Raw genomic sequence first — 25,766 nt, forward strand, 5'->3', positions numbered from 1 at the left:
ATGCATGAAAGTAAAAAGTGAAAGTGAAGCTGCTCAGTCGTGTCCGACTCTCAGCGACCCCATGGACTGCAGCCCAACAGGCTCCTCCATCTGTGGGATTTTCCAGGCAAGAGTGCAAGAGCAGGGTTGTGAAAATAAGCCCCCAGCAGTTGCGAGGGTATCAGGGGAGAAGGGTCCTCAGATAGCAGGTTTCCACAAGAGCAGGGTAGGGGAAGACAGCATTAAGAGACAAAGCTGGCTATACTAGTTTCCCAGGGTTGTCATCACGAAGAACCAGAAACTAGAGGCTTAAAACAGCAGCAGCTTCCTGTCTCACTGCTCAGGGGCCGGAAGTCTGGACCCAGGTGCTGGCTGAGCACTGGGAAGGAAGGCCTCTCTCACAGCTTCTGGGGTCTGGCGGCGGACGCTGGGAGCTCCTCACGCGTAGGTGCAGCACTCCAGGCCCATGGCCAGCTTCTTCCTGTGTGTCTTCTGTATCCCCTCTGTGTGTGTGTGTGTCTGTGTGGGTCCAGACTTCCCCTTTCTATAAGGACACCAGTTCTCTTCAACTAGTGCCCACCCTGATGACCTCATTTTAACTGGATTACCTTTGTGAAGTCCTTATTTCCAAATAAGGTCACATTCTGAGGCACTGTGTGTGTGGGGGGGGTGATGGTGCCTGGGACTTCAACATATCTTTTTGGGGGACACACAATTCAATCTGTAACACTGACCTCCTGGGAGATTTTTCTGATAGACTGAGAATTCCGGAGAGTGAAGTGGGAGAATTTTAGGAACTGGTCAGAATAGGGAGCTGGCTACAGAAATGAGCACATGCAGAGCACCGTGCCGAACACAGGGCAAGGAGTGTCCTAGAAATCTGGAACTTCCCCTAGTCCCGACAAACGAGAACCAAGCGCAGCGGGCTTCCCTGGCTCAAAGAACCCAACTGCCAGTGCAGAAAATCCAGGTCCTGGTTCCTGGTCCGGGAAGATCCCACATACTGGGGAGCAACTAAGCCTGTATGCCGCAACAACTGAGCAGAAATGCCAAAACTGCTGAAGCCCGCGTGCCTTGGAGTCCATGCTCTGCAAAAGCAGCCGCCATGAGGAGCCTGCACCAGTGCAGCTGGAGGGCAGCCCCTGCTCACCGCAACCCAAGAAAGGCCCTCACGGCAACAAAGATGCAGCACTGTCAAAAACTAAAAAATAAGAGTCAAGCACACAAAAGGACTGGTCCAGTGTGCCCTAAAAAGTGAGACACACGTCTAGGAGAGACTGATCAAAAAGAGAAGGCACTAATAAAGATGAGTAAAAAAGATGTAACTAATGATATAAAAACCAGTAAGATGAGAATATCACTAACAACTACAGCAACATATCTGAAAATATGGATAAGATGAACAATTTTCTAGAAAAGTTAACACCAAAACTTTAAGACATAAAAAACTTTACGGGACTTCCCTGGTGGCACAGTGGATAAGAATCTGTCAATGCAGAGGACACGGGCTCCACCTCTGGTCCGGAAAGAGCCCACGAGCTGCAGAGCAACTGAGTTCCTGCTGGCCACAGCTACTGAGCCACAATGCCCAGAGCCTGTGCTCCTCAGCAAGAGACGCCACCACAGGGGGAAGCCCAGGCACCACGGGGAGGGGCAGCCCTGCTGGCCACAGCAGGGGAAAGACCACGCAAAGCCATTAACAGCCAGCACTGCTGCTAAGTCGCTTCAGTCGTGTCCGGCTCTGTGCGGCCCCAGAGACGGCAGCCCACCAGGCTCCCCCGTCCCTGGGATTCTCCAGGCAAGAACACTGGAGTGGGTTGCCATTGCCTTCTCCAGCGCATTAAAGTGAAGAGTGAAAGTGAAGTCGCTCAGTCGTGTCCGACTCTCAGCGACCCCATGGACTGCAGCCTACGAGGCTCCTCCGTCCATGGGATTTTCCAGGCAAGAGTACTGGAGTGGGGTGCCAATGCCTTCTCCAAACAGCCAGCACAGGCAAAGCAAATAAAATCATAAAGACATAAAGGGCTTAAAAAAAAAAAAAGTAATGTGGTTAAGAATTTCCCCCCAGAGAAAACTCTCACAGAGGAGTTCTACCGGACTTTCAGGGGCAGCTCCTATACAAACTATTCAACAGGACAAAAAACGAGGAATTAACCTTATTCCTTATGAAGACGTATTCAACTGTGACATCAAAACTAGGTACACACAAAACTAGAAAAGAAAGTGAAAAGCTCAAGTCAGCCATAAGTATAGATGCAAAAAGCCTAAACTGAGTATCAACAAATCAAACTGAAGAGTGTAATGACAAACCATCATCTAGCTGGGTATTTCCCAAGAACACAAGGACAGAACCCAGAATCTGCAAACAGGACAACAGCTTTAGAACACTGACGGGCACTGGATTTATAACAGAATGGCAGTATAAAGAGGTGAGAAACAGTGCTCATTTGGGCAGCACATATACTAAAACTGGAACGATACAGAGAAGATTAGCATGGCCCCTGCGCAAGGATGACACACAAATTCAGGAAGCATTCCATACTTTTTATACAGAGTGAAGTAAGCCAGAAAGAAAAACACCAGTACAGTATACCAGCGCATATATATGGAATTTATAAAGATGGCAACGATGACCCTACATGCGAGACAGCAAGAGATGCAGATTTAAAGAACAGTCTTTTGGACTCTGGGGGAGAAGGTGAAGGGGGATGATTTGAGAGGGTGGCGTTGAAACGTGTGTATTACCATGTGTGAAGCGGATCACTGGTCCAGGTTCGATGCATGAGACAGGGTGCTCAGGGCTGGTGCACTGGGATGACCCCGAGGGATGGGGGTTCAGGATGGGGAATACATGTACACCCGTGGCGGATTCATGTGAACGTATGGCAAAAACCACTACAATATTGTAAAGTAATTAGCCTCCAGTTAAAATAAATAAACTTTTTAAAAATAAATAAAAATTCTCAAATGGAAAAAAGAGGTGAGAAATAAACAGTCTTTTCAAAGATATCAAGTAAACTGCAGGCTCATACTGGAGAAGTCAATGGCAACCCACTCCAGTACTCTTGCCTGGAAAACCCATGGATGGAGGAGCCTGGTAGGCTGCAGTCCATGGGGTCACTAAGAGTCAGACACGACTGAGCGACTTCACTTTCACTTTTCATTTTCATGCACTGGAGAAGGAAATGGCAACCCACTCCAGTATTCTTGCCTGGAGAATCTCAGGGACGGGGGAACCTGGCAGGCTGCCATCTATGGGGTCGCACAGAGTCGGACATAACTGAAGCGACTTAGCAGCAGCAGCAGGCTCATACAACTGCAACTAACTGGCCTCCTCTCATACAATACCAAAAACAGAAGGGGGAAAAAAAAAACCCCAACTCTAGAGAGATTGTAAACTTAGATGTAATATGTAAAGTAATAAACCTTCAGAGAAGACTATAAGAGTATTGTTATGACCTCAGAGCAGGGAAAGACTGTAAATAAAAAGGCTGGTCAATCTGACCATATCCCAATCAAGACCTTCTGTTTAAAAGCCACCATAAAGAGAATGGGAAGGTGTCATGGAGTAGAAGAGAGCTGTCTGTGACATTTATGTGTAATCAAGGCTAGTATCCAGAATATATAAAAGACTACAACAAGAAAATAGACACAGGCTTCCCTGGTGATCCAGTGGTTAAGAATCCTGCCTGCCACTGCAGGGGACACAGGTTCAATCCCTGGTCTGGGAAGATCCTGCATGCCGTAGGGCAGCTAAACCCCACGAGCCCCAACTACTGAGGCCCGAGCTCCCTAGGGCCCCTGCTCCACGACAAGAGCAGCCTGCACACTGCAGCTAGACAGTAGGCCCCCTTGTGGCAACCAGAGAAAAGCCCACACACAGCACAGTCAGAAATAGACATAAAGAAAGATGTAAATACCTCTCCAAAAGTGGGGGGAAGGGACCTGAATGGAAACAAAGGTGCTGCCTTCAAAACCTGGGGGAGAAACTTACAGATAAACATATAGCTACGAATGGACTAGAAGCACACCAAAAACAAAGGAGAAAGCACCTAACTAAAGACAGAAAATCATCAGAGTAATCAGAACAACAGGAAAGAACCACAAAGATGAAACAGAAAACACAATCAAGAAAAACAAAGCCAAAATCTGACTTCTTACAAAATACTAGACATAGACAAACTTCTGAAATAGGTCATGGGAGAAGGGAAACACACAAGAAACACATGGCGTGAGAGACATGGTGCGATCACAAATATTGGAGGCATCGTTAAAAACAAGAATCCCGGGAAAAAGTCCCGCAACTAGGATAAACTGTGAATTTCCTATGTCCATTAAGTGAATTTAAACAGGCAAACACCTATGTAGGCAAAAATAAAATAAAATCATCTAATCCAGATTGTCTTTATAAAATGCTTTATAAAACTTTGGAGAAAAAATTAAGTCCCATGCTCGGATGGTAAAGAATCCGCCTGCAATGCAGGAGATCTGGGTTTGATCCCTGGGTCAGGAAGATCCCCTGGAGGACATGGCAACCCACTCCAGTAATCTTGCCTGGAGAAGCCCATGGACCCAGGAGCCTGATCCATGGGGTCACAAAGAGCCAGACACGACTGAGTAAGCACAGCACAGCACACAAAAATATTTAGCCCATAAAAAGAAAGTTACCCAGCTCACAGGAAGCTGATACAGCCTTAATGTTTTTTAAAAGGACAGGCAAACAAAAAAAAAAAAAGAAGAAGAAAGAAAGAAAGAAGAAAGAAAATGGAGGCTCAATCTCAGCTAGGAACAGAGACAACCTATTTATGAAACTTTGGAAGCATTCTCCCTAATCAGTAAGTAGACTAAAGACTCAAGTTCTCGGTGTTTCTAGACAACACTGCAGTGAAAACTAAGGCTTACCCCACACTAAGCCAAGAAAATGAAATGTAAGGATTACACAGGAAGAAACGAACCCATCACTATTTAAAGATATCAACTAGGATAACTAAGCCCCTAAAATTATTAGAACTAATAAGTTTGGCAAGGTCCTGCAGAGGAGGAGAGAGAGAGAGAGAGAGAGAGAGAGAGAGAGGAAAAAAGAAAGATAAAATAAGAAAAAAAACTACAGCATTCCCATGTGATTTTCCTTCTATCCAGAAAGATCATCTTCCACCTTGAGAAGACTTCTTAGTTATTCGCTGGTGAGCAGCCAACAGGTGCCGTGGAAAGAAGTGGAGGTCAGACTCCCAACTTCAAATCCTATTTCTTCCCTTTGTGGGGCTCTCTGAACTCTAAGAATGGGTTTGTTTTTAATTTAGTAGAAAATACTTTAAATATCCACACTCTAGGCACATGTTAGATGAGAGGTTCTCAACGTATGGTTGTGGAATCCTGGAGAACCTGAGATTTTCAGTGGTTCAGGACGTCAAACCTATGCTCAGAATAATACTAAACCATTATTTGCCTTTTTCACTCGACATTTGCACAAAACCAATGGTGGTTGAAACTGCAGGTGCCTTGGCATCAGTCAACGTGGTAGCACCAAGCTGCACAAGCAGTCACTGTATAAAAACATTAACTTTATTAAATACTGGTCCTTGGGTAGGTATAACGTATTTCTGTTGCACACCTAAGTGCAATGGTTTTCTAAAGAACAGGTTTCTATGAAACTGATCTGTGAATGGATTAAGCAGCTTCTCTTACAGAATATCATTTTTACTTAAAAATTGACAAACTATGATTATTCATTTCTGAGTATTTGACAGACATTTCCTCAAAAATAAAGTGAGCCCTTTATTTCAAGAAAAACAACTATGACAGCATTTGTTGCCAATGACAAAATCTGCAGCCTCCTTCCGTGCTTTCTCTGATGAGATGGAGGTGATACTAAGGAATGTGATTTTTTGGTATTGCATAGTGAAAAATGAGAACATTGAAAAGATTTGCAAAACTCAAGAAATCATTATTTTCAAAAAAAAAAAAAAAAGAAATCATTATTTTCCAAATGACCAATACTTGCACATTTAAAAGTATACAGGTTCAGAGACCCAGTCAAAGTTCAAAACAGACCAACTGATTCTAATGTAACAATATAAAAAGTACATTGACACAGTTTCAGATTGCACATTGCAACTTCAAGAAACTGCCTCTTGTCAAATGCTGGTATGCTGGTATACTATCAAAGAAGAATATCCAGAATGATCTGAAATGGCTATTAAAATAATCTCTCCTTTTCCAACCACATATCTATGTGAGGCTGAACTTTTTTCAATTATGTCAACCAAAACAGTATACTCTAATAGCAGGTAAGAGAATCCATCTGCTTTACTATGCCAGACATTAAATAAACTTGCAAGTATAAGAGAATGCTATTCTTCATGTTTGATTTTAAAAAAGTTTTCACATAAAATATATGTGATAATGTATAATGGTTTGTAATTGTTTTCTCAAATAAAATTAGTAAAATGTAAAAGTTTCTGATTATGAATGGACTACAAAACATACAGTATGCTATTCTACTCAGACAGACTGAAACAAAGTAATCCATAATAAAATGACACCAACAAGGCTCTACTCTCCTCAAAATCATTCTGTTGAAATGACAAAGAGCCTTGGAAAGCCAAATAGTATTCATAAGTATAGTCTATGTTTGCCTTCAAAAAACTGTCACATGTTTGAAAACGTAACATTTCTAGTTACTACATATCATAAATATCAGAGTCATAAAAGAGAAGGAAAGACTGAGGGATTGTCATTGAAGGAGATAAAAAATAACTGCAATATGGGATCCTACACAGAACATGGATTAGAAAAAAGGCAATACAGAAAAAAAAAAAAAAAAAACCACTGAAATCCAAATAAAATTTTGTTCTTCAGTTAACAGTTCTGTACCAAGGCAGTTTTGAAAACTGTACTCTGACTATGGAAGTAGGAGATGCTGGGTAAAGGGTAGATGTCAGCTCTCTACACTATCTTTTAAACTTATAAATCCAAATAATAAACTCACAAGTTTAAAACAGCAAGACTCTACTACCAAGATTCAGCACAGAACCATTTCCAAAGCAAGCAAAACAAAAATGATACAACTTCTAAATTCAGTGACAGAACCTACAGCAAAAAAAAGGATCAAGCATCTTTTTTTCCTTTCCACCAAAAGTAAACATTTAAGTTGTCCTGGCAAACTGGCAAGTGTTACTGGGATGAAACACATCAAATTATGAGACCATATCAATAAAATACCAAGTTTCAAACAACACTGAACGAAGGACACAAACTGTGCTGAACTTACTCTTAGGGGAGCGAGGGGACCACCCTGATTTTAAAAATTGAACACAATGAAATCTATGGACAAATAATAGGATATGTATAAATTAGTTGAGTGAATGGTTAGTCTACGTAAATATTACTTTTTGAATATAAGGTTTCAATACTCAGCAAATGTTTCTCCAAGGCAATCAAAGTATATTATTAGAATCTATCCTTTAGAGCAGGGGTCAACTAGCTACAGCCCAAAGGCCAAACCCAGCTGGCCTGTTTTTGTACAACCATGACCTAAGAATGGCTTTTATATTTTTTAAAAGGTTGTAAACAAACAAAATAGAGTGACAGAGATCCTCTGGCCTACAAAGCCTTAAATATTTGCTATCTGGCCTTTTATAGAAAAGCTTTGCCAATCCCTGCTTTAAAGTAATAAATTTTATTTGATTAAGTGAATTTGATTATAATTTAGTTATTAATTATAAAGTCCAATGTGGACACTATAACAGAAGTACATTTTTTTAACCAACAATTTACTGGATTCTTTTAATATTAAACCCAGAAAGTTTCTGAAATTTGAAATGAGGAATTTTATAGAAATTATTCCCAATTCTGGAAGTAGTCTCAGGTACCACCATAATAAAATTTTCAAATTTCACTGATTCTGAGAATTTCCTATACTTGCAAGAAATGTCATCCACTCAAGAACATTCTGCTTTAGCATGAGACCCACAGAAAACCATCAGCTATTAATAGTTACATAACAAACTATATCCTCAGTAGTCTTTTATTAACACTGATCACAAAGTTGAAATTTTCCCATTTCCTCCAAGGGTCTATAAACTGACCTTTTAACATTTTAATCAGTATAGAAAATCTGTCTTCATCTCAAACCAATTTTGATTTAGCAAATTATTTATAAACTACAAATGTACCTCCCAACTGAGACTATATGTAAAATACACCTTTTGTTTCAAAACAGATTTAAACCATAGTGAAGTTTTACAGAGCTCAGGCCAATGCCCTTTGGGAAGGGAATTATTTAGTATCAAAAATATTTTTATACATAAAGAAGTCACATTAAAAAAAATTTTCAGATTACTCCTTAAATCTTGAAAACTAACTTACTATAAATTATATATTTTTTGCGAACCCTTAAGATGGAATGAAAATTACCAGGTGGCCCAAAAGACCTTCCTAGAATAGTTTTATTGAGTTTTACTTTTTTGAGTCCTTTGGTTATCTGCTCCTTACTTCACAGAACATGTATGACCCAGATTTCAAGTTACAATGGGTTTCAGCCTTCATTCAGTGAGGGGAAACTCAGTCCTCTCTTGAAATGGTAGTGCCACTGACAATCACTTTAACATCTACCAGCTTAGGTTTACTCACTTGGAAGAACAGGACTGGCCTATTAGCCTTCTAAGGTCTCTAACCATCTCTAGACGCCTGATACTGTAACTTAGATTTTAAAAAATATTTATGACCTGCCTCCTTTCAAACAGAATCTGCAGCAGCCTATCCCTTATACACAAATGAGGTACTGGGTACATACAGATGAAAAATACACAGTGAAGAATGGAGTGTAGAAAACAAAAGGGAAGAAGCAACGATTTTACCAGAAATTAGCCTCATCATAATCCAATACTATCAGCCTACATTGTTTAATGCAAACATACATTTCAAAACTGTCAGACTATTGAGAGAAACCACAGGTTTCCTTCATGCTATCTTCCCCCAAAGCTGAAGCAATCATTTCCTAAAAGAAGTATTTAGAAATACCTCTTGATTTAAGCATTCAAAAAGCTCAGGCAGTAAGCAGACTTCACTCTGAAAGAAAAATGGAAAGTTGCCTCCAGAGCAAATTTGTATCAACAAGTCGCTTTTCCAGTAATTTCAAGTTGAGCACCTCAAGTTTATTTCTTGAACTTGAGAGAAGAAATGAAACAGACAAAAATCACAAGCCTTACTTCCCTAGAACTCGGGCATGTCCCGCTTCCCTGATGTCTAAGGAGGCCACTGCCCGGCAGAGCAGAGAGGCTTGGGCACTCCCAGCTCCAGGGCCGGGCAAGGGAAGCACAAGGGCCATCAAAGGAGGTCTGCAACAGCCCCAAGTCTTCTTCAGACCTTCTCTAGATCATGGCAATCTTGGAATCTGCCAAAGTTTGCATTTCAAATGAAGGGCCTTGAATTTGCAAGAGGCAAGTAGTCTCCTGGCTCTTCTCAGATTTTGAGGATCCAATTAAATCCAAAAAAATAAACAGATTCCTTAAAAGTGGCATTTGCCTTCAAAGATACTTGAAAATTCAGAGTAAAAGACATATACCATGGAACCACTAACTGAAGACAATCACTGGAAAAAAGTTTCCCCGTGGAAAGTGTTGTTGAAAGACACAAAATTACAAAGATGTCAGACATTAAGAACAAGGTAGTAAAAAGGTTTAATATCAAAACTCTCTTTCTTGGCCACAAACAAAATGTTCATTAGTTGGCCTTGTTCTGAAACAAACAGAACTCTAGAAATATAAAGAAGTCTCTCAATAACAGCTCACAACAGCCCTCAATAAGCAAAGCTCTCAGCAGCAGACCTTCACTAACCATAATTGAGAATAAACACTGAATTTGCCTCACCTGCTCTCTTCTGCCTTGACTGCAAGTCCAGGGTCTCCAGGAGCAGCATGGCTTGTGTTCCCACTAGGGAATCAGTGCCTCTAGAACTGCCAACAGGAGCGACCCTATGACTTTCAGCAGCTCAATTTCTTCAACAACTGAGACAGTTGTTCTAGAAAATAAGCCACCTCATCCAGAGCCCTCAGGCTGCACAGCTGCAGAGAGAGGAAGTGCCAAGTTCAGGAAGACCTGCACAGATCAGGTCAGGGTCACAGACTGATGACCTAAGGCTTTCCTCCAGGAGCTTCCACACCCTACAAACCATCTCCACCTTTCAGCTCGAGAGTTTCCCTTGAAGATTGAAAAGCCTCCCTACCTGCTCTGACCCAGAAGTCTTTCTTCTTGCCTTTTCATTCTCCCTGTTCTTTCCCTAGAGCTGCAGTGAGAAATTGGACAGCACTTTCAAGACACCAGGCGTTAAAGACCATCTATGGAAAATCTCACATAATTCGCACTAAGGAAAAGCTGCCTAACCACTGAAGTTTACACTTCAATCGGATGAACGTATAGTATGCAAACTGTTTTTCCATAAAAAGTGCTACAAAATAAAAATACAGAGCTACCAAACTGGTAGGGAAAAACAAGCGAATTTTCTTCAGGATCAAGGCAAGAGACTAAGCTCAGATGTGTTTCAACCTCTCAAAATTAAACAAAATGAATGGCTGCTTGTACAGAGAGCAGAGACTAAACAAACTTTTGTTTTTGTGGTGCAATCAGTGCATCCTAAAGCCTTGTTCAAACGGAAACAGCCTCGGAGGGTATTACCCCCCAATGAAAAAAACCTCACCTTGAGACAATTAAAAAAATACCTAAGTTAATGTGCTATTTCTTCCATGCGGATACTTCCAATTATGATATACTTACTATTGAAATAACAAGAGATTAAAATTTGTAACCAGGAAAGACTACAATGTAGAACAGAGTAGGAACTGATACCAAAACCTTGGAGAGTGTTTCCCAACACAAGCCCTACCATTTCGCACACCTTATTCCAGCTCTAAGTGGCTTGTAAATCATTTGCAAGGCGAGGTAGCCCCTTCCCCCAACTCGAGTCATCATAACAGCGGGGCGTATTTTACAGCAAAACTGTAGTCCTCAGGAGCGGCCCGCGGGGCCGAAACCTGCGGGGCCGCCCTCCGTTGCCCGCCACCGCGGTGGGCAGAGGCCCGCGGGGCTCCATGGCGCGGGCAGAGGCCCAGGGTCGTGCAGGCCTCTCCCAAGGAGACGGAGGCTTCCGCCCGCCCGCCCCCGGGCACTGGTACCTCATGCTGTAGGCGCCGGCGCCCAGCTCCTGCCCGATGCCCGAGAGGCTGGCGTCGAAGTCGTGCACCAGCCCGGACTCTATCACCTCGTCCATCTTGAGCACCCAGGCCATCTTCCGGCCTCGCCGCCGCCCGGCGCGCGGCGCGGTCTCCGCGAGCGGGGCGCAGGGGCCGGGGCTCCGCGGGCGCGTCCTGAGGAAGGGCGCGGGTGAAGCCTCCGGCGGAGCGGCGAGTGGTCACCAGCGGCGGCCCGGGCGGCGGCCGGGATGAGAACAGCCGGGGCCGCGCGGGCAGGGCACGGCCAGCCCGGCGAGCAGCTGCAGCGGGAGCGGCCGGGCCGCCGGCAGCGCCTCCCTCCCGCGGGCGCCGGCCCCGCGCCTCATGCCGCCGCCGCCGCCCACCCCCTGCGCCGCTAGCGCTAGCGCCGCCGCTGCCGCCGCCCGCCCCGCCCCGAGGCCCCCGGTCGCATCCTCCCCGGGAACACGCGGGAGCGGGAGCGCAGCCCGCCCGTCACCCTAGCACCGGCCTCGACCCCCGGCCCTCGGCCCGCCCGCCCCGGCTGGAGCGCCCCGCCGCCCCGGCCCACCCCGCCGACGCCGCACCACCGGCCCGAAGGCTGGTTTCTACAAGGCTCCGGCTCGAGCTCGCTCGCCGCTTCCGCCTCCCGCGGCCCCGCCCCGGCCGCGGCCCCGCCCCCGCGCTCGCCCCGGGCCAGGCCCGCCCCGCACCGCCCGGGGTTTCGCGGCACTCCCGACACTTAGCTGTGAAGGAACCGTAGGGCAGTGTCGTACGGCCCCGCCCACACGGCAGGTTCCCAGCCTCCGCGGCCTGGCGGCCTCCCTGCACGCCAGCCCGGGAAGAGGCGGAGCCAAAGGGCCGCCCGTTTCCGCACATCCAGAAAGGCAGGCTGATTGACAGGCGACCTGAACAATAATGGCAAGCGCCTGATCGAGGCTCCCGTGAGTCTCCGTGCCTCTATACTAAACCACCAATCAAAATCTTTTTCCTCTTGGGCGGGTTCTAGGACTGAATTTGCTGCCAAAATAGAGAATTCATTGGGCCGTACTGGAGGAAGCCGCCCTAAACCCTACTTCTGGAGGTTCTTCGATTTCCTGTGGTCTTTGTGGGTAGTTTCTGGGTTTTGCCCACTCTATAGATGGATAGTGGTTATGCGTCTTAGCCATTAGGGGGCTATTGGCTGTTCAGCCCCGTCTGGGGGCTGAACGACCGGTTAGGCCGAAAGTTTTGATTGACGTGAGTGTAAGCCAATCGATGCTCCCGAGAAAGGGCTCCGGAAAGTTACCTAGACTACTAACTACCTTGAGCAGTTTGGCGAGCTTGAGGTAGAAGGGTTCGTTCTCAGGCTGTTATGCTGTTGTTATTGTTCATGGTTCTGGAGTTCGCTGGACATAGGGGTATTCCCATCCAGGGTCTTTCCTGTCGAGTCAAAGATACCCATATTCATGTCTATTGCTGATGCTATGGACCCGGACCTCAGTTGGGCTGCTGAAATACCTACACGTAGACTTTCCGTGTCTTGACATCCATACACCTCTGCAGCTGGAATCCAAAAGCAAGTTCCAAAAGACAAGTTGGAGAAGTTACTGGTGTTTTAGGACAAAGATTCTTTGCTTGAGCGAACTTTAGTCAGGCTCCCTATCTTCTCCTGTCCTATCTGTAAAATTCAGGCCTAGCAGGAAGGAGTCATTTTAGGAACCCTTTATTTCTGTATCTGATCAGATTCCTTAGTCTCCACCATCACCTAGGTAATATCTGATCACTCTCGCCTGCCTTCAACAAGCAACCTATTAGGTGGGTTCAACCAGAAACCCCCTTACCCTTTATGTTTCCTCTTAGTAATTTTCTATCCGCTGACCTCTGCCCTCCTCCTTGGCTCTAAATTCCCACTTGCCATGCTGTATTTGGGTTGAGCCCAGTCTCCTTGGGCTTTCCAGGTGGCGCCAGTGGTAAAGAATTCATCTGCCAATGCGGGAGCAGCAAGAGATGCAGGTTCAATCCTTGAGTTGGGAAGATCCCCTGGAGTAGGATATGGCAGTCCACTGCCTGGAAAATTCCATGGGCAGAGGAGCCTGGTGGGATGCTCCTTGCACTGAAAAGAGTCAGACATGACTGAGCACACATGTCCCAAGAAGGCTCTAGATATTACATCTATTTTGGGGCTTCAAAATCACTGGAGATGGCAATTGCAACCATGAAATTAAAAGACACTTACTCCTTGGAAGGAAAGTTATGACCAACCTAGATAGCATATTCAAAAGCAGAGACATTACTTTGCGAAGAAAGGTCCATCTAGTCAAGGCTATGGTTTTTCCAGTGGTCATGTATGGATGTGAGTTGGATTGTGAAGAAGGCTGAGCACTGAAGAATTGATGCTTTTGAACTGTGGTGTTGGAGAAGATTCTTGAGAGTCCCTTGGACTGCAAGGAGGTCCAACCAGTCCATCCTAAAGGAGACCAGTCCTGGGTGTTCACTGGAAGGACTGATGCTAATGCTGAAACTCCAATACTTTGGCCGCCTGTTGTGAAGAGTTGACTCATTGGAAAAGACTCTGATGCTTGGAGGGATTGGGGGCAGGAGGAGAAGGGGACGACAGAGGATGAGATGGCTGGATGGCATCACTGACTCGATGGACATGAGTTTGAGTAGACTCTGGGAGTTGGTGATGTACAGGGAGGCCTGGCGTGCTGCTATTCATGGGGTTGCAAAGAGTCGGACATGACTGAGCGACTGAACTGAATGAACTGAACTGAACTGAGGTGACTTGGGGTAAAGACTCTTCCTGTAATGTAGGAGACCCAAGTTCAATCCCTGGGTTGGGAGGATCCCTTGGAGAAAGGAATGGCTACCCACTCTACTATTCTTGCCTGGAGAATTCCATGGACAGAGGAGCCTGGTGGGCTAGAGTCCATGGGGTTGCAAAGAGTTGGACATGACTGAGTGAGTAACACTTTGACTTCAGTCTTGTTGAGCCCCGTCTCCCCAAATGCAAAATTTCATTGCAGTGGTCCCTCTACCTATAATCATGGTCCGTCCATCTTTAACAATTATCATGGATTTTTTTTTTCCTTAACACTTAAGGCCTGGGGCCAGAAACTGATACAGAGTCTTTATTCTGCATTGTATTTTATCAGACATTGCTCTTTACAGCATTGGACCTTGCTTCTATCACCAGTCACATCCACAACTGGGTATTGTTTTTGCTTTGGCTTCATCCCTTCATTCTATCTGGAGTTATTTCTCCACTGATCTCCAGTAGCATATTGGGCACCTACTGACCTGGGGAGTTCCTCTTTCAGTATCCTATCATTTTGTCTTTTCATACTGTTCATGGGGTTCTCAAGGCAAGAATACTGAAGTGGTTTGCCATTCCCTCCTCTAGTGGACTACATTCTGTGAGAATCAAGGCAAACTGGAAGAGGTCAAACAAGAGATGGCAAGAGTGAACGTCGACATTCTAGGAATCAGTGAACTAAAATGGACTGGAATGGGTGAATTTAACTCAGATGACGATTATATCTACTACGGCGGGCAGGAATCCCTCAGAAGAAATGGAATAGCCATTGTGGTCAACAAAAGAGTCCGAAATGCAGTACTTGGATGCAATCTCAAAAACGACAGAATGATCTCTGTTCATCTCCAATGCAAACCATTCAATATCACGGTAATCCAAGTCTATGCCCCAACCAGTAACGCTGAAGAAGCCGAAATTGAATGGTTCTATGAAGACCTACAAGACGTTTTAGAACTAACACCCCAAAAAGATGTCCTTTTCATTATAGAAAATTGGAATGCAAAAGTAGGAAGTCAAAAAACACCTGGAGTAACAGGCAAATTTGGGCTTGGAATGCAGAACGAAGCAGGGCAAAGACTAATAGAGTTTTGCCAAGAAAATGCACTGGTCATAGCAAACACCCTCTTCCAACAACACAAGACTCTACACATGGACATCACCAGATGGTCAACACCGAAATCAGATTCATTATATTCTTTGCAGCCAAAGATGGAGAAGCTCTATACAGTCAGCAAAAACAAGACTGGGAGCTGACTGTGGCTCAGATCATGAACTCCTTATTACCAAATTCAGACTTAAATTGAAGAAAGTAGGGAAAACTGCTAGACCATTCAAGTATGACCTAAATCAAATCCCTTATGATTATACAGTGGAAGTGAGAATTAGATTTAAGGGCCTAGATCTGATAGGTAGAGTGCCTGATGAACTATGGAATGAAGTTCATGACACTGTACAGGAGACAGGGATCAAGACCATCCCCATGGAAAAGAAATGCAAAAAAGCAAAATGGCTGTCTGGGGAGGCCTTACAAATAACTGTGAAAAGAAGAGAGGCGAAAAGCAAAGGAGAAAAAGAAAGATATAAGCATCTGAATGCAGAGTTCCAAAGAATAGCAAGAAGAGATAAGAAAGCCTTCCTCAGTGATCAATGCAAAGAAATAGAGGAAAAGAACAGAATGGGAAAGACTAGAGATCTCTTCAAGAAACAGAGAGATACCAAGGGAACATTTCATGCAAAGATGGGCTCGATAAAGGACAGAAATGGTATGGACCTAGCAGAAGCAGAAGATATTAAGAAGAGGTGGCAAGAATACACAGAAGAACTGTACAAAAAAGATCTTCACAACCCAGATAATCATGATGGTGTGATCACTCATCTAGAGCCAGACATCCTGGAATGTGAAGTCAAGTGGGCCTTAGAAAGCATCACTACGAACAAAGCTAGTGGAGGTGATGGAATTCCAGTTGAGCTGTTTCAGATCCTGAAAGATGATGCTGTGAAAGTACTGCACTCAATATGCCAGCAAATTTTGGAAAACTCAGCAGTGGCCACAGGACTGGAAAAGGTCAGTTTTCATTCCAATCCCAAAGAATAGGCAATGCCAAAGAATGCTCAAACTACCACACAACTGCACTCATCTCGCATTCTAGTAAAGTAATGCTCGAAATTCTCCAAGCCAGGCTTCAGCAATACGTGAACTGTGAACTTCGAGATGTTCAAGCTGGTTTTAGAAAAGGCAGAGGAACCAGAGATCAAATTGCCAACATCTGCTGGATCATGGAAAAAGCAAGAGAGTTCCAGGAAAACATCTATTTCTGCTTTATCGACTATGCCAAAGCCTTTGACTGTGTGGATCACGATAAACTGTGGAAAATTCTGAAAGAGATGGGAATACAGACCACCTGACCTGCCTCTTGAGAAATCTGTATGCAGGTCAGGAAGCAACAGTTAGAACTGGACATGGAACAGACTGGTTCCAAATGGGAAAAGGAGTACATCAAGACTGTATATTGACACCCTGCTTATTTAACTTATATGCAGAGTACATCATGAGAAATGCTGGACTGGAAGAAACACAAGCTGGAATCAAGACTGCCGGGAGAAATATCAATAACCTCAGATACGCAGATGACACCACCCTTATGGCAGAAAGTGAAGAGAAACTAAAAAGCCTCTTGATGAAAGTGAAGTGGAGAGTGAAAAAGTTGGCTTAAAGCTCAACATTCAGAAAACGAAGATCATGGCATCTGGTTCCATTACTTCATGGCAAATAGATGGGGAAACAGTGGAAACAGTGTCAGACTTTATTTTGGGGGGCTCCAAAATCACTGCAGATGGTGACTGCAGCCATGAAATTAAAAGACACTTACTCCTTGGAAGAACAGTTATGACCAACCTAGATAGCATATTCAAAAGCAGAGACATTACTTTGCCGACTAAGGTCCGTCTAGTCAAGGCTATGGTTTTTCCAGTAGTCATGTATGGAGAGAGAGTTGGACTGTGAAGAAGGCTGAGTGCCGAAGAATTGATGCTTTTGAGCTGTGGTGTTGGAGAAGACTCTTGAGAGTCCCTTGGACTGCAAGGAGGTACAACCAGTCCCTTCTGAAGGAGATCAGCCCTGGGATTTCTTTGTAAGGAATGATGCTAAAGCTGAAGCTCCAGTACTTTGGCCACCTCATGCGAAGAGTTGACTCATTGGAAAAGATTCTGATGCTGGGAGGGATTGGGGGCAGGAGGAGAAGGGGACGACAGAGGATGAGATGGCTGGATGGCTTCACCGACTCGATGGATATGAGTCTGAGTGAACTCTGGGAGTTGGTGATGGACAGGGAGGCCTGGCATGCTGCGATTCACAGGGTCGCAAAGAGTCGGACATGACTGAGCGACTTAACTGAACTGATTCTATCAGTCAGGCAGCCACAAAATCAGATTGATGGGTGGAGAGTTAAATCATTTGAGGATCATGTCTTAAAACTTCCAGAATGACCCTCTGGCCACAAATGTTTTGCATTCTTTCCACATGCAGCATAAACTCATCTTCTCTCCAGGCCCATGTAAAGTTCTCATTCCATTACAGCATCATGTTCCAAAATCTTGTGAGGTCCTGGAGCAGATGAGGCTCTTGGATGTAGTTTCTTGGGTGTAATTCAAGTGGTTCCTTCCATGTGAAGTTCTGTGAATTAAAAAGACAGCGGATCTGCACCAATCACTACCACATCCGTAGTGAGCAATGATGAGATGCACAGGAGACTCTGCCTCTATAGGCATTTCCCTTCTAAAAGGACAGCAATAAAAGGCACACAGTAGTTACTAGTCCATAAAAAGTCTGAAATCTAACTGGGTAAATACTATCAGTTCCTTGATTAGGACTCTGCCAACTTCCTGGGAATACTCAGTGGCTCTTTTCTCCATCCATTGGGCTCTTGGCTGCACCTTCTGAGTTATCCTTCCAGTTCCATAAAAAGTAGCCCATGTTTACAGCTAAATCGTTTTCTCAGCTGCTTCCTGTCCATAGTTGTGCAGAGGTCTGAAGACCTCTTTTCATATTGTACTGTCCCTTTCCCTTCCAATCTAAGCTGATATAACTCATTTTTAAACTTTGTAGGTCTTTTGCGTCAATTTATAACCTACTCCAAGAAGCAAAAACTGCACCAACACATTGTGGGGGGAGGTGCAGCTTAATTGTATTGTTCTGGTTCAGTTTCTTATAAAGTCACAGTCATGACATTAGCTCAGGCTGCAGTTGTGAAGGCTTAACCAGGCAAGAGGATCCACTTCCAAGCTCACTTGCATGACCGTTGGCCAGAAACCTCAGTGACTCAACGTTTGGGACTACAGGGCTGCTTATTGTTGTTCAGTCACCCAGTAGTGACTTTGAGACCCCATGGACTGCAGCCCACCAGGCCTCCCTGTCCTTCACCATCTTCCGGAGTTTGCCCAAGTTCACGTTCAATGGATTGGTGATGCCATCCAGCCGTGTCATCCTCTGATGCCTTCTTCTGCTCTCCATCTTTCCCAGCATCAGGGACTTTTCCAGTAAGTTGTCTGTTCACATCAGATGACCAAAATACTGGAACTTAGGCTTCAGCATCAGTCAGTATTCAGCATCAGTGATTATTCAGGGTTGATCTCCCTTAAGATTGACCGCTTTGATCTCCTTGATGTCTAAGGGACTTTCAGGAGTCTTTTCCAGCACCACAGTTCACAGACATTAATTCTTTGGCGTCTGCTTTCTTTACGGTCCAGCTCTCACAAACATATGTGACTCCTGGGAAGACCATAGCCTTGACTGTACAGACTTTTGTTGAAAGAGTAATATCTCTACTTTTCAGTACACTGTCTAGCTTTGTCATCACCTTCCTGCCAAGAAGCAATCGTCTTCTGATTTCATGGCTGCAGTCACCATCCAGTGACTTTGGAGCCCAAGAAGAGGAAATCTGCCACTGCTTCCACCTTTTCCCCTTCTATTTGCCATGAAGTAATGGGGCTGGATGCTATGATCTTCGTTTTTTTAATATTTAGTCTTAAGCTGGCTCTTTCACTCTCCTCCTTCACCCTCATCAAGAAGAGGCTCTTTAGTTCCTCTTTGCTTTCTACCATTAAGAGTGGTATCATCGCGTATCTGAGGTTGTTGGTGTTTCTCCTGCTTATCTTGATTCCAGCTTGTAACTCATCCAGCCCAGCATTTCTCAGGATGTTCTCAGTGTATAGGTTAAACAAAGAGGCTGACAGCAGACTCCTTTGCTGCTTGAATGTCCTTGAAACACGGCACTGGCACCTCCTGAGAGAGCTAATTCCTAGATGGACTGATAAGGGGTCCACGGCCCTCAAGGAGGAAAGGGTCCAGGGCTCTCGTGGAGGAGAAAGGGGACTAGGGCTCTCAAGGAGAAGGAGACAAAACCATCTTTTGAAGGGACGAATGTCAAAGAGTTGGTAGATGTATTTTTAACCAGAAGAGCCACATTCATCATTATCATTTAATAGGTTTTTGAAGGCACTAAAATAGAAGAATTAGATCAGAAATTCAAGGTATAAAAATGGAAAGAAGAGGTTAAAATTATCACTGTTTATAGACTGTCTGCTCATATATCTGAAAATGTCATGGGAAGACAGTAAAAATTGAATAACATGGTGGCATCTAGGAACTAACTTATGAAATATAAAGAAACATGTGAGCAAAGACTTTTAATTCTCATAAACACAAATGTACATTGAAAATTGAAAACATTCAGCAGTGTGTCCAGTCACTCAGCAGTGGCTGACTCTTTGTGACCCCATGGATTGTAGCCCACTAGGCTCCTCTGTCCATGGGATTTTCCCAACAAGAATACTGGAGTGTGTTGCCATGCCCTCCTCCAGAGGATCTTTTGGACCCGAGGATTGAGCCTGCGTCTCCTACATTTGCACTTTACCACTAAGGCACCTGGGAATCTAAAAATACTACATCCAGTATTATAATGGTAGTTCTCCATAAGCTGACAGTAAACAATATGATTTCAACAAAAATAGTAACAAATATTTAACTGGACAAGCTGATTCTAAGATTAATATGGGAAAATAAATAAGCAAAAATAGCCCCCCCCCAATTTGAAAAAGTCAAATGAAAATATTTATAAACCTAAATAGTTAAGAGTGTGCATTGGTGAATGGATAGATAAGAGAAGAGAATGAAAAATCTAGAAACAGGTCAATATGCATATGGAAACTTACTGTGTAATAAAAACTGGCATCTCAAATAGTGGAAGAAAATGGAACATTCAGTAAATGATATGGGAATCAAGTTAACCATCTGAAAAACATACCAGAATAAATTATAAGTGGCTTCATTTTGTTTTTTCCAAAAAGATTGGAAAGGATGGAAAAGCAAAATCGTAAAACACTAGAAGTAAATATGAGAACATAAAAATTTTAGTTATTCAGAGAGGAAATGGCTTTTTTAATTATGACTCAAAATCTAGAAATTTTAAGAGGTGGATAATATTTAATAACCTAGAAATCATACTTTTCTTCCTAAAAACCATTGCTATAAGCACATTCAAAGGAGAACAGGAAAATACTATTTAGGACTTATCACGGATAAAAAGTTTTATTTCCCTAATACATAAATTTCCTATAAATACATTAAACAAAATACTGTGAAAATGGCCTTTATACACTACAACTCCAAAGAATACACAAATTGGGAGTAAGTCTTTAGGATATACCCAAACAGAAACTTTCACTGAAAAGAGCAATGAAATTGAAGAGCTACTTCCTGCAGGACAACCTAAAACCTCACCACTAGAATTTTATGTTGCCAGTAATGGTGAAGAATAGCCACATCTGGAGAAAACTTTGTTCTTGGAAAAAGGCGGAGGAAGCTGATACAGCTTTCAACAGAAAGGACTGCTATAGCCATAGTCAGTGATCCCATACCTATCATTTTCTCTCAATTAGATGGGACCCTGGGGATCAGCTGAGGAACAACTGCTCTTAGCCTTCATCCAATCAGAACTTAGTGGCAGCTCATGGCCAGGAAGACAGCTGGTAAACAGGAAGGACAAGCTTCTGATGTAGAAAATCAGATCTTTAAGAAATGTTCACATTTGAGTGCTGGATTAAAAAGTGCTACCTGCTTGGAATTCTGCACAGCAATTAATTTTTACTTGAGAAAAATGAATGATAGATAGCATGATTTTCAAATGCTCACAAGTTAGCATGATTTTGAAATGCTTCTGTGTCATGGGTCTTGGGCTTACGCTTAACCATTTCAAAATACGCATGCTTTCAGACTCTGTTAAGCAGTTCATGGGGGCTAGTGAGTGAATGCTTGTGTCCTCTCAAAATTGCAAGTGATAGTATTAGAAGGTAGGGCCTTTGGGAGGTGATGAGCTCATAAGGTCCCACAGAGCTCCCTAGCCCTTTCTGCCATGTGAGGACACAATGAGAAGTCTGCAACCCATAAGACAGCCCTCTCCTGTCTATGCTAGACCACTATTCTCAGACTTCCAGCCTCTAGAACTGTGAGAAATAAGTCCTGGTGTTTATAAGCCACCCAGTCTGTGGTATTTCATCAGAGTAGCCTGGAGAGATTACGACAGTGGGATGCTAGGTGTCCCTTTGGGACATACTGAGGTTTTGGAAAAGTTACTGAGCTGCAGCATCAGGTTTTTCTGTACAGCCAGCCATTTCAGAATTCACTAGCATAAACAACCAGCATTTACTTGGCTCATGCTTCTGTGGGTCAACCAGCTGGGCTCAGTTGGGCAACTATTGTGAGCTCAGCCAGTCTTCCTCATGCCACTGCAGTAAACCGTGGGATGGCTTTGCTGATCTTGGCAGGGTCTCTCCTACACCTGGGGTTTGGCCAGGAAAACTGGGCTGACTTGAGTTTCAATGTATGGCTTCCCACTCTCCTGCAGACTAGCCCTGCTTTATGCCCATGGCGGTTGAATGGGTTCCAAGAGATAGTATAAGGACTTGATCAGCCCAGAACTTGAGCACCATCACGTCTGCTGAAATGTCTTGGCCAAAGCAAGTCATAAGGCCAGCTCTCATCCAAGAGATGGGGAGACAGACTCAATCTCTTAGCAGGAGGCGATGCAAAATCACAATTATGTGGATATAAATGCTGACAAGGAGCAAAGATGATTTTTACTAGCTGGTTTTTAAAATGCTTCAACATAATAAAATGCACTTTTTTTTTTTTTCCAGATTCTGTTAATGGGGAGGGATTGGAAAACTGTGGCCCTTTTTGTAAAAATCATTAAGAGATACCAAGGGAACATTTCACTGAGCACAATAAAGGACAGAAATGGTATGCACCAAAAAGAAGCAGAAGATATTAAGAAGAGGTGGCAAGAATACACAGAAAAACTATACAAAAAAGATCTTCATGACCAAGATAACCACGATGGTGTGATCACTCACCTAGAGCCAGACATCCTGGAGTCTGAAGTCAGGTGGGCCTTAGGAAGAATCACTTCAAACAAAGATAGTGTAGGTGATGGAATTCCAGCTGAGCTATTTCAAATCCTAAAAGATGATGCTGTCAAAGTGCTACACCCAATATGTCAGCAAATTTGGAAAACTCAGCAGAGGCCACAGGACTAGAAAAGGTCAGTTTTCATTTCAATCCCAAAGAAAGGCAATGCCAAAGAATGTTGAAACTATTGCACAATTGCATTCATCTCAAATGCTAGCAAAGTAATGCTCAAAATTCTCAAGTGAGGCTTTAACAGTACGTGAACTGAGAATTTCCAAATGTTCAAGCTGGATTTAGAAAAGGCAGAGGAACCAAAGATCAAATTGCTAACATCCGTTGGATTATAGAAAAAGCAATAGAATTTCAGAAAAACATCTACTTCTGCTTTATTAACTCTGCCAAAGCCTTTGACTGTATGGATCATAACAAACTGCGGAAAATTCTTGGAGATGGGAATACCAGATCACCTTACCTGCCTCCTGAGAAACCTGGATGCAGGTCAAGAAGCAACAGTTAGAACCACACATGGAACAATGGACTAGTTCAAAATTGGGAAAGGAGTACGTCAAGGTTGTATATTGTCATCTTGCTTATTTAACTTATATGCATTAAAATCATGCAAAATGCCAGGCTGGATGAAGCACAAGCTGGAATCAAGATTTCAGGGAGAAATATCAATAACCTCAGAAATGCAGATGACACCACCATTATAGCAGAAAGTGAAGAGGAACTGAAGAGCCTCTTGATGAAAGTGAAAGAGGAGAGTGAAAAAGTTGGCTTAAAACTCAACATTCAAAAAAACTTAAGATCATGGCATCTGGTCCCATCACTCCATGGGAAATAGATGGGGAAACAATGGAAACATTGACAGACTTTGTTTTTTTTGGCTCCAATATAACTGCAGATGGTGACTGCAGCCATGAAATTAAAAGATGCTTGCTGCTTGAAAGTGGAGAAGGCAATGGCAACCCACTCCAGTACTCTTGCCTGGAAAACCCCATGGACGGTAGGCTGTAGTCCATGGGGTCACTGAGAGTCCGGCACGACTGATGCGACTTAGCAGCAGTAGCAGCAACTCCTTTGAAGAAAAGGTATGACCAACCTAGACAGCATATTAAAAAGCAGAGACATTACTTTGCCAACAAAGGTCTGTTTAGTCAAAGCTAAGGTTTTTCCAGTAGTCATGATGTGTGAGTTGGACAATAAAGAAAGCTGAGTGCCAAAGAATCAATGCTTTTGAACTGTGGTGTTGGAGAAGACTCTTGAGAGTCCATTGGACTGCAAGGAGATCCAATCAGTTCAACCTAAAGGAAATCAGTCCTGAATATTCATTGGAAGGACTGATGCTGAAGCTGAAACTCCAATACTTTGGCCACCTGATGGAAGAACTGACTCATTGGAAAAGACCCTGATGCTGGGAAAGATTGAAGGCAGAAGGGAATGACAGAGGATGAGATGGTTGGATGGCATTACCAACTGGATGGATATGAGTTTGAGCAAGCTCCGGGAGTTTGTGATGGACAGGAAAGCCTGGCGTGCTGCAGTCCGTGGGGTTGCACAGAGTTGGATGCGACTGAGCGACTGAACTGAACAAACAGGTAGGTAGGAAAATATTTGAAATACTTCAAGTCAGCTGGACAAAAAACTAGCAAAATTTGTTCCTGAAACAGTTAACAAATATGCTCATTGTGAAGTTGGTGGATAAAAATATAATTACGTAGGATTTGATAAAAGCCCTTTGCCTTTGAAATGAGAATGTTAGAACTTCCCTGGTGGTCCAGTGGCTAAGACTCTGTGCTTCCAGTGCAGGGAGCCTGGGTTCAATCCCTGATCAGAGAACCAGAACCCAAATAAGAGTATGCAACAAAGATCGAACTAATCCTGTGAGCCGCAACAAGACCTGGTGCAGTCAAATAAATATTAAAAAATAAAATAAAATTAGAATGTTACCTTCCTGGTTCTGTATTTGCATGGGAGAATGCCTTTCAACCAGACTTTGAGAACTGGAAGTATGTCACTAAGAATATGAACACCATGTATTGAAAGAATGCATAACCACAAGTAAGGGTCAGGTACTCTTCTGAACATGAGATAGTAGGTTAGACGGTGGAGCTAGATTTGGATTTGAATTCCAGCTCTGCCAATTATTACTGTGTGATCTAGTTACAAAACCCCTTTACCTTAGCTTCTTCCTGTGTAACATGGACAGAACAGTATATGTTCTTTATGGAGTCATTATGAAGATTAAATAATACATTGATTGAGCTTGAAACTCTGCACAGTTCATGATAAGCATTGTGTGTTTGCTCTTGTGTGTAATCTCTGAAGAGTCTCTGACGTATCCCGTCAACAAGAATGAGCTGACTTACTGCGTCCTGGATAAGCAGGCAATCCAAGCAGAGACATCTGTCATGGTGTCTTTAACCAACAAAGTGTCATAAAACCAACAAAGGATGAAATGCTATTTGCCCATATGTCAGTGTGGACAGTTCTACAGCTTATAGTCAGTCATTTCACTGAGATGCCCCAGACACATGGCAGTTTCTTGAATGTTTTACTCTGTGATGAATGACTGAAAACATTCTAACCTAGAGAACTGTGTGGGTCTGGTAATCCATATGCTTCTAAATGCCCTTTATCTAAAAAAAACAAAAAAACAAAAAAAACCCCAGAACAGGTAATTTTTTTTTCCTCCTAGGCAAATTTAATATTATGCTTCTCCAAATTACCTTAAATCATTCTTATTTTTTCTCTATGTATTTAAAATTTTAACTTAGAGGAAATTTGAAAGAACACAAAAATGATCACCTATGTATTCTTTAGTGATATATGACTACTGTTAATATTGCATTTTTCTCTTTATCCACCTATTATTTGCTTAAACATGTGAAATTAAGTTGCAGATTTCATGACATCCCTACATAAATACTTCACAATGTATTCTAAGAGTAAAGAAATTCTCCAACAGAATTATAATATCTTCATTACAGCCCCAAGTTTTTAACTTCAATTAAAGAAGTTATTTATTTTCTATTATTATATATCATTAATGTATATTATTTTATTCTTTTCTGAATCTCTCCATTTGTCCTTAAATTGTTTATTATAGTTTTTTCTTTAATCCAGAATTCAATTAAAGGTCACAATTGCATTTATTTTTAGTCTTTTTTTTTTTGGCCATGCCAAGACCATTGCAGGATCTTAGTTTCCTAACAAGGGGTTGAACCTGGGCCACTGCAGTGGACCTCCAGGGAATTTTCGAGCTACTGCAATTTTGGAGATGTTTACTAAAGCAATTAGCATGTCTGTATAACCACATGTCCAGCTCCCTGTATTAGCT

At 43.2% G+C, this 25,766-nt stretch overlaps 1 protein-coding gene and 1 non-coding gene across 8 annotated transcripts in view; one reads left to right on the plus strand and one right to left on the minus strand.

Moving 5' to 3' along the window:
* Positions 1 to 11,498, minus strand: part of UBP1 (upstream binding protein 1) — a 64,949-nt gene extending 53,451 nt beyond the window's left edge. For 5 of the 7 annotated variants that reach the window (XM_027957954.3, XM_060402768.1, XM_027957953.3 and 2 more), the window contains exon 1: positions 11,151 to 11,277. In XM_027957954.3, the coding sequence (XP_027813755.1) occupies positions 11,151 to 11,263 (113 nt within the window). In that variant the 5' untranslated portion in view covers positions 11,264 to 11,277. Of the gene's footprint in view, positions 1 to 11,150 lie in introns of all 7 variants that reach the window. The other 2 variants (XM_060402767.1, XM_060402766.1) reach the window with 1 other exon arrangement.
* Positions 2,419 to 2,525, plus strand: LOC114109460 (U6 spliceosomal RNA). The gene has a single exon (XR_003586146.1). It is a non-coding gene; the product is annotated as a U6 spliceosomal RNA (small nuclear RNA).
* Positions 11,499 to 25,766: the final 14,268 nt, after the last annotated feature.

The sequence above is a fragment of the Ovis aries genome, chromosome 19 (assembly GCF_016772045.2).
Source record: "Ovis aries strain OAR_USU_Benz2616 breed Rambouillet chromosome 19, ARS-UI_Ramb_v3.0, whole genome shotgun sequence".
Classification (NCBI taxonomy): Eukaryota; Metazoa; Chordata; class Mammalia; order Artiodactyla; family Bovidae; genus Ovis; species Ovis aries.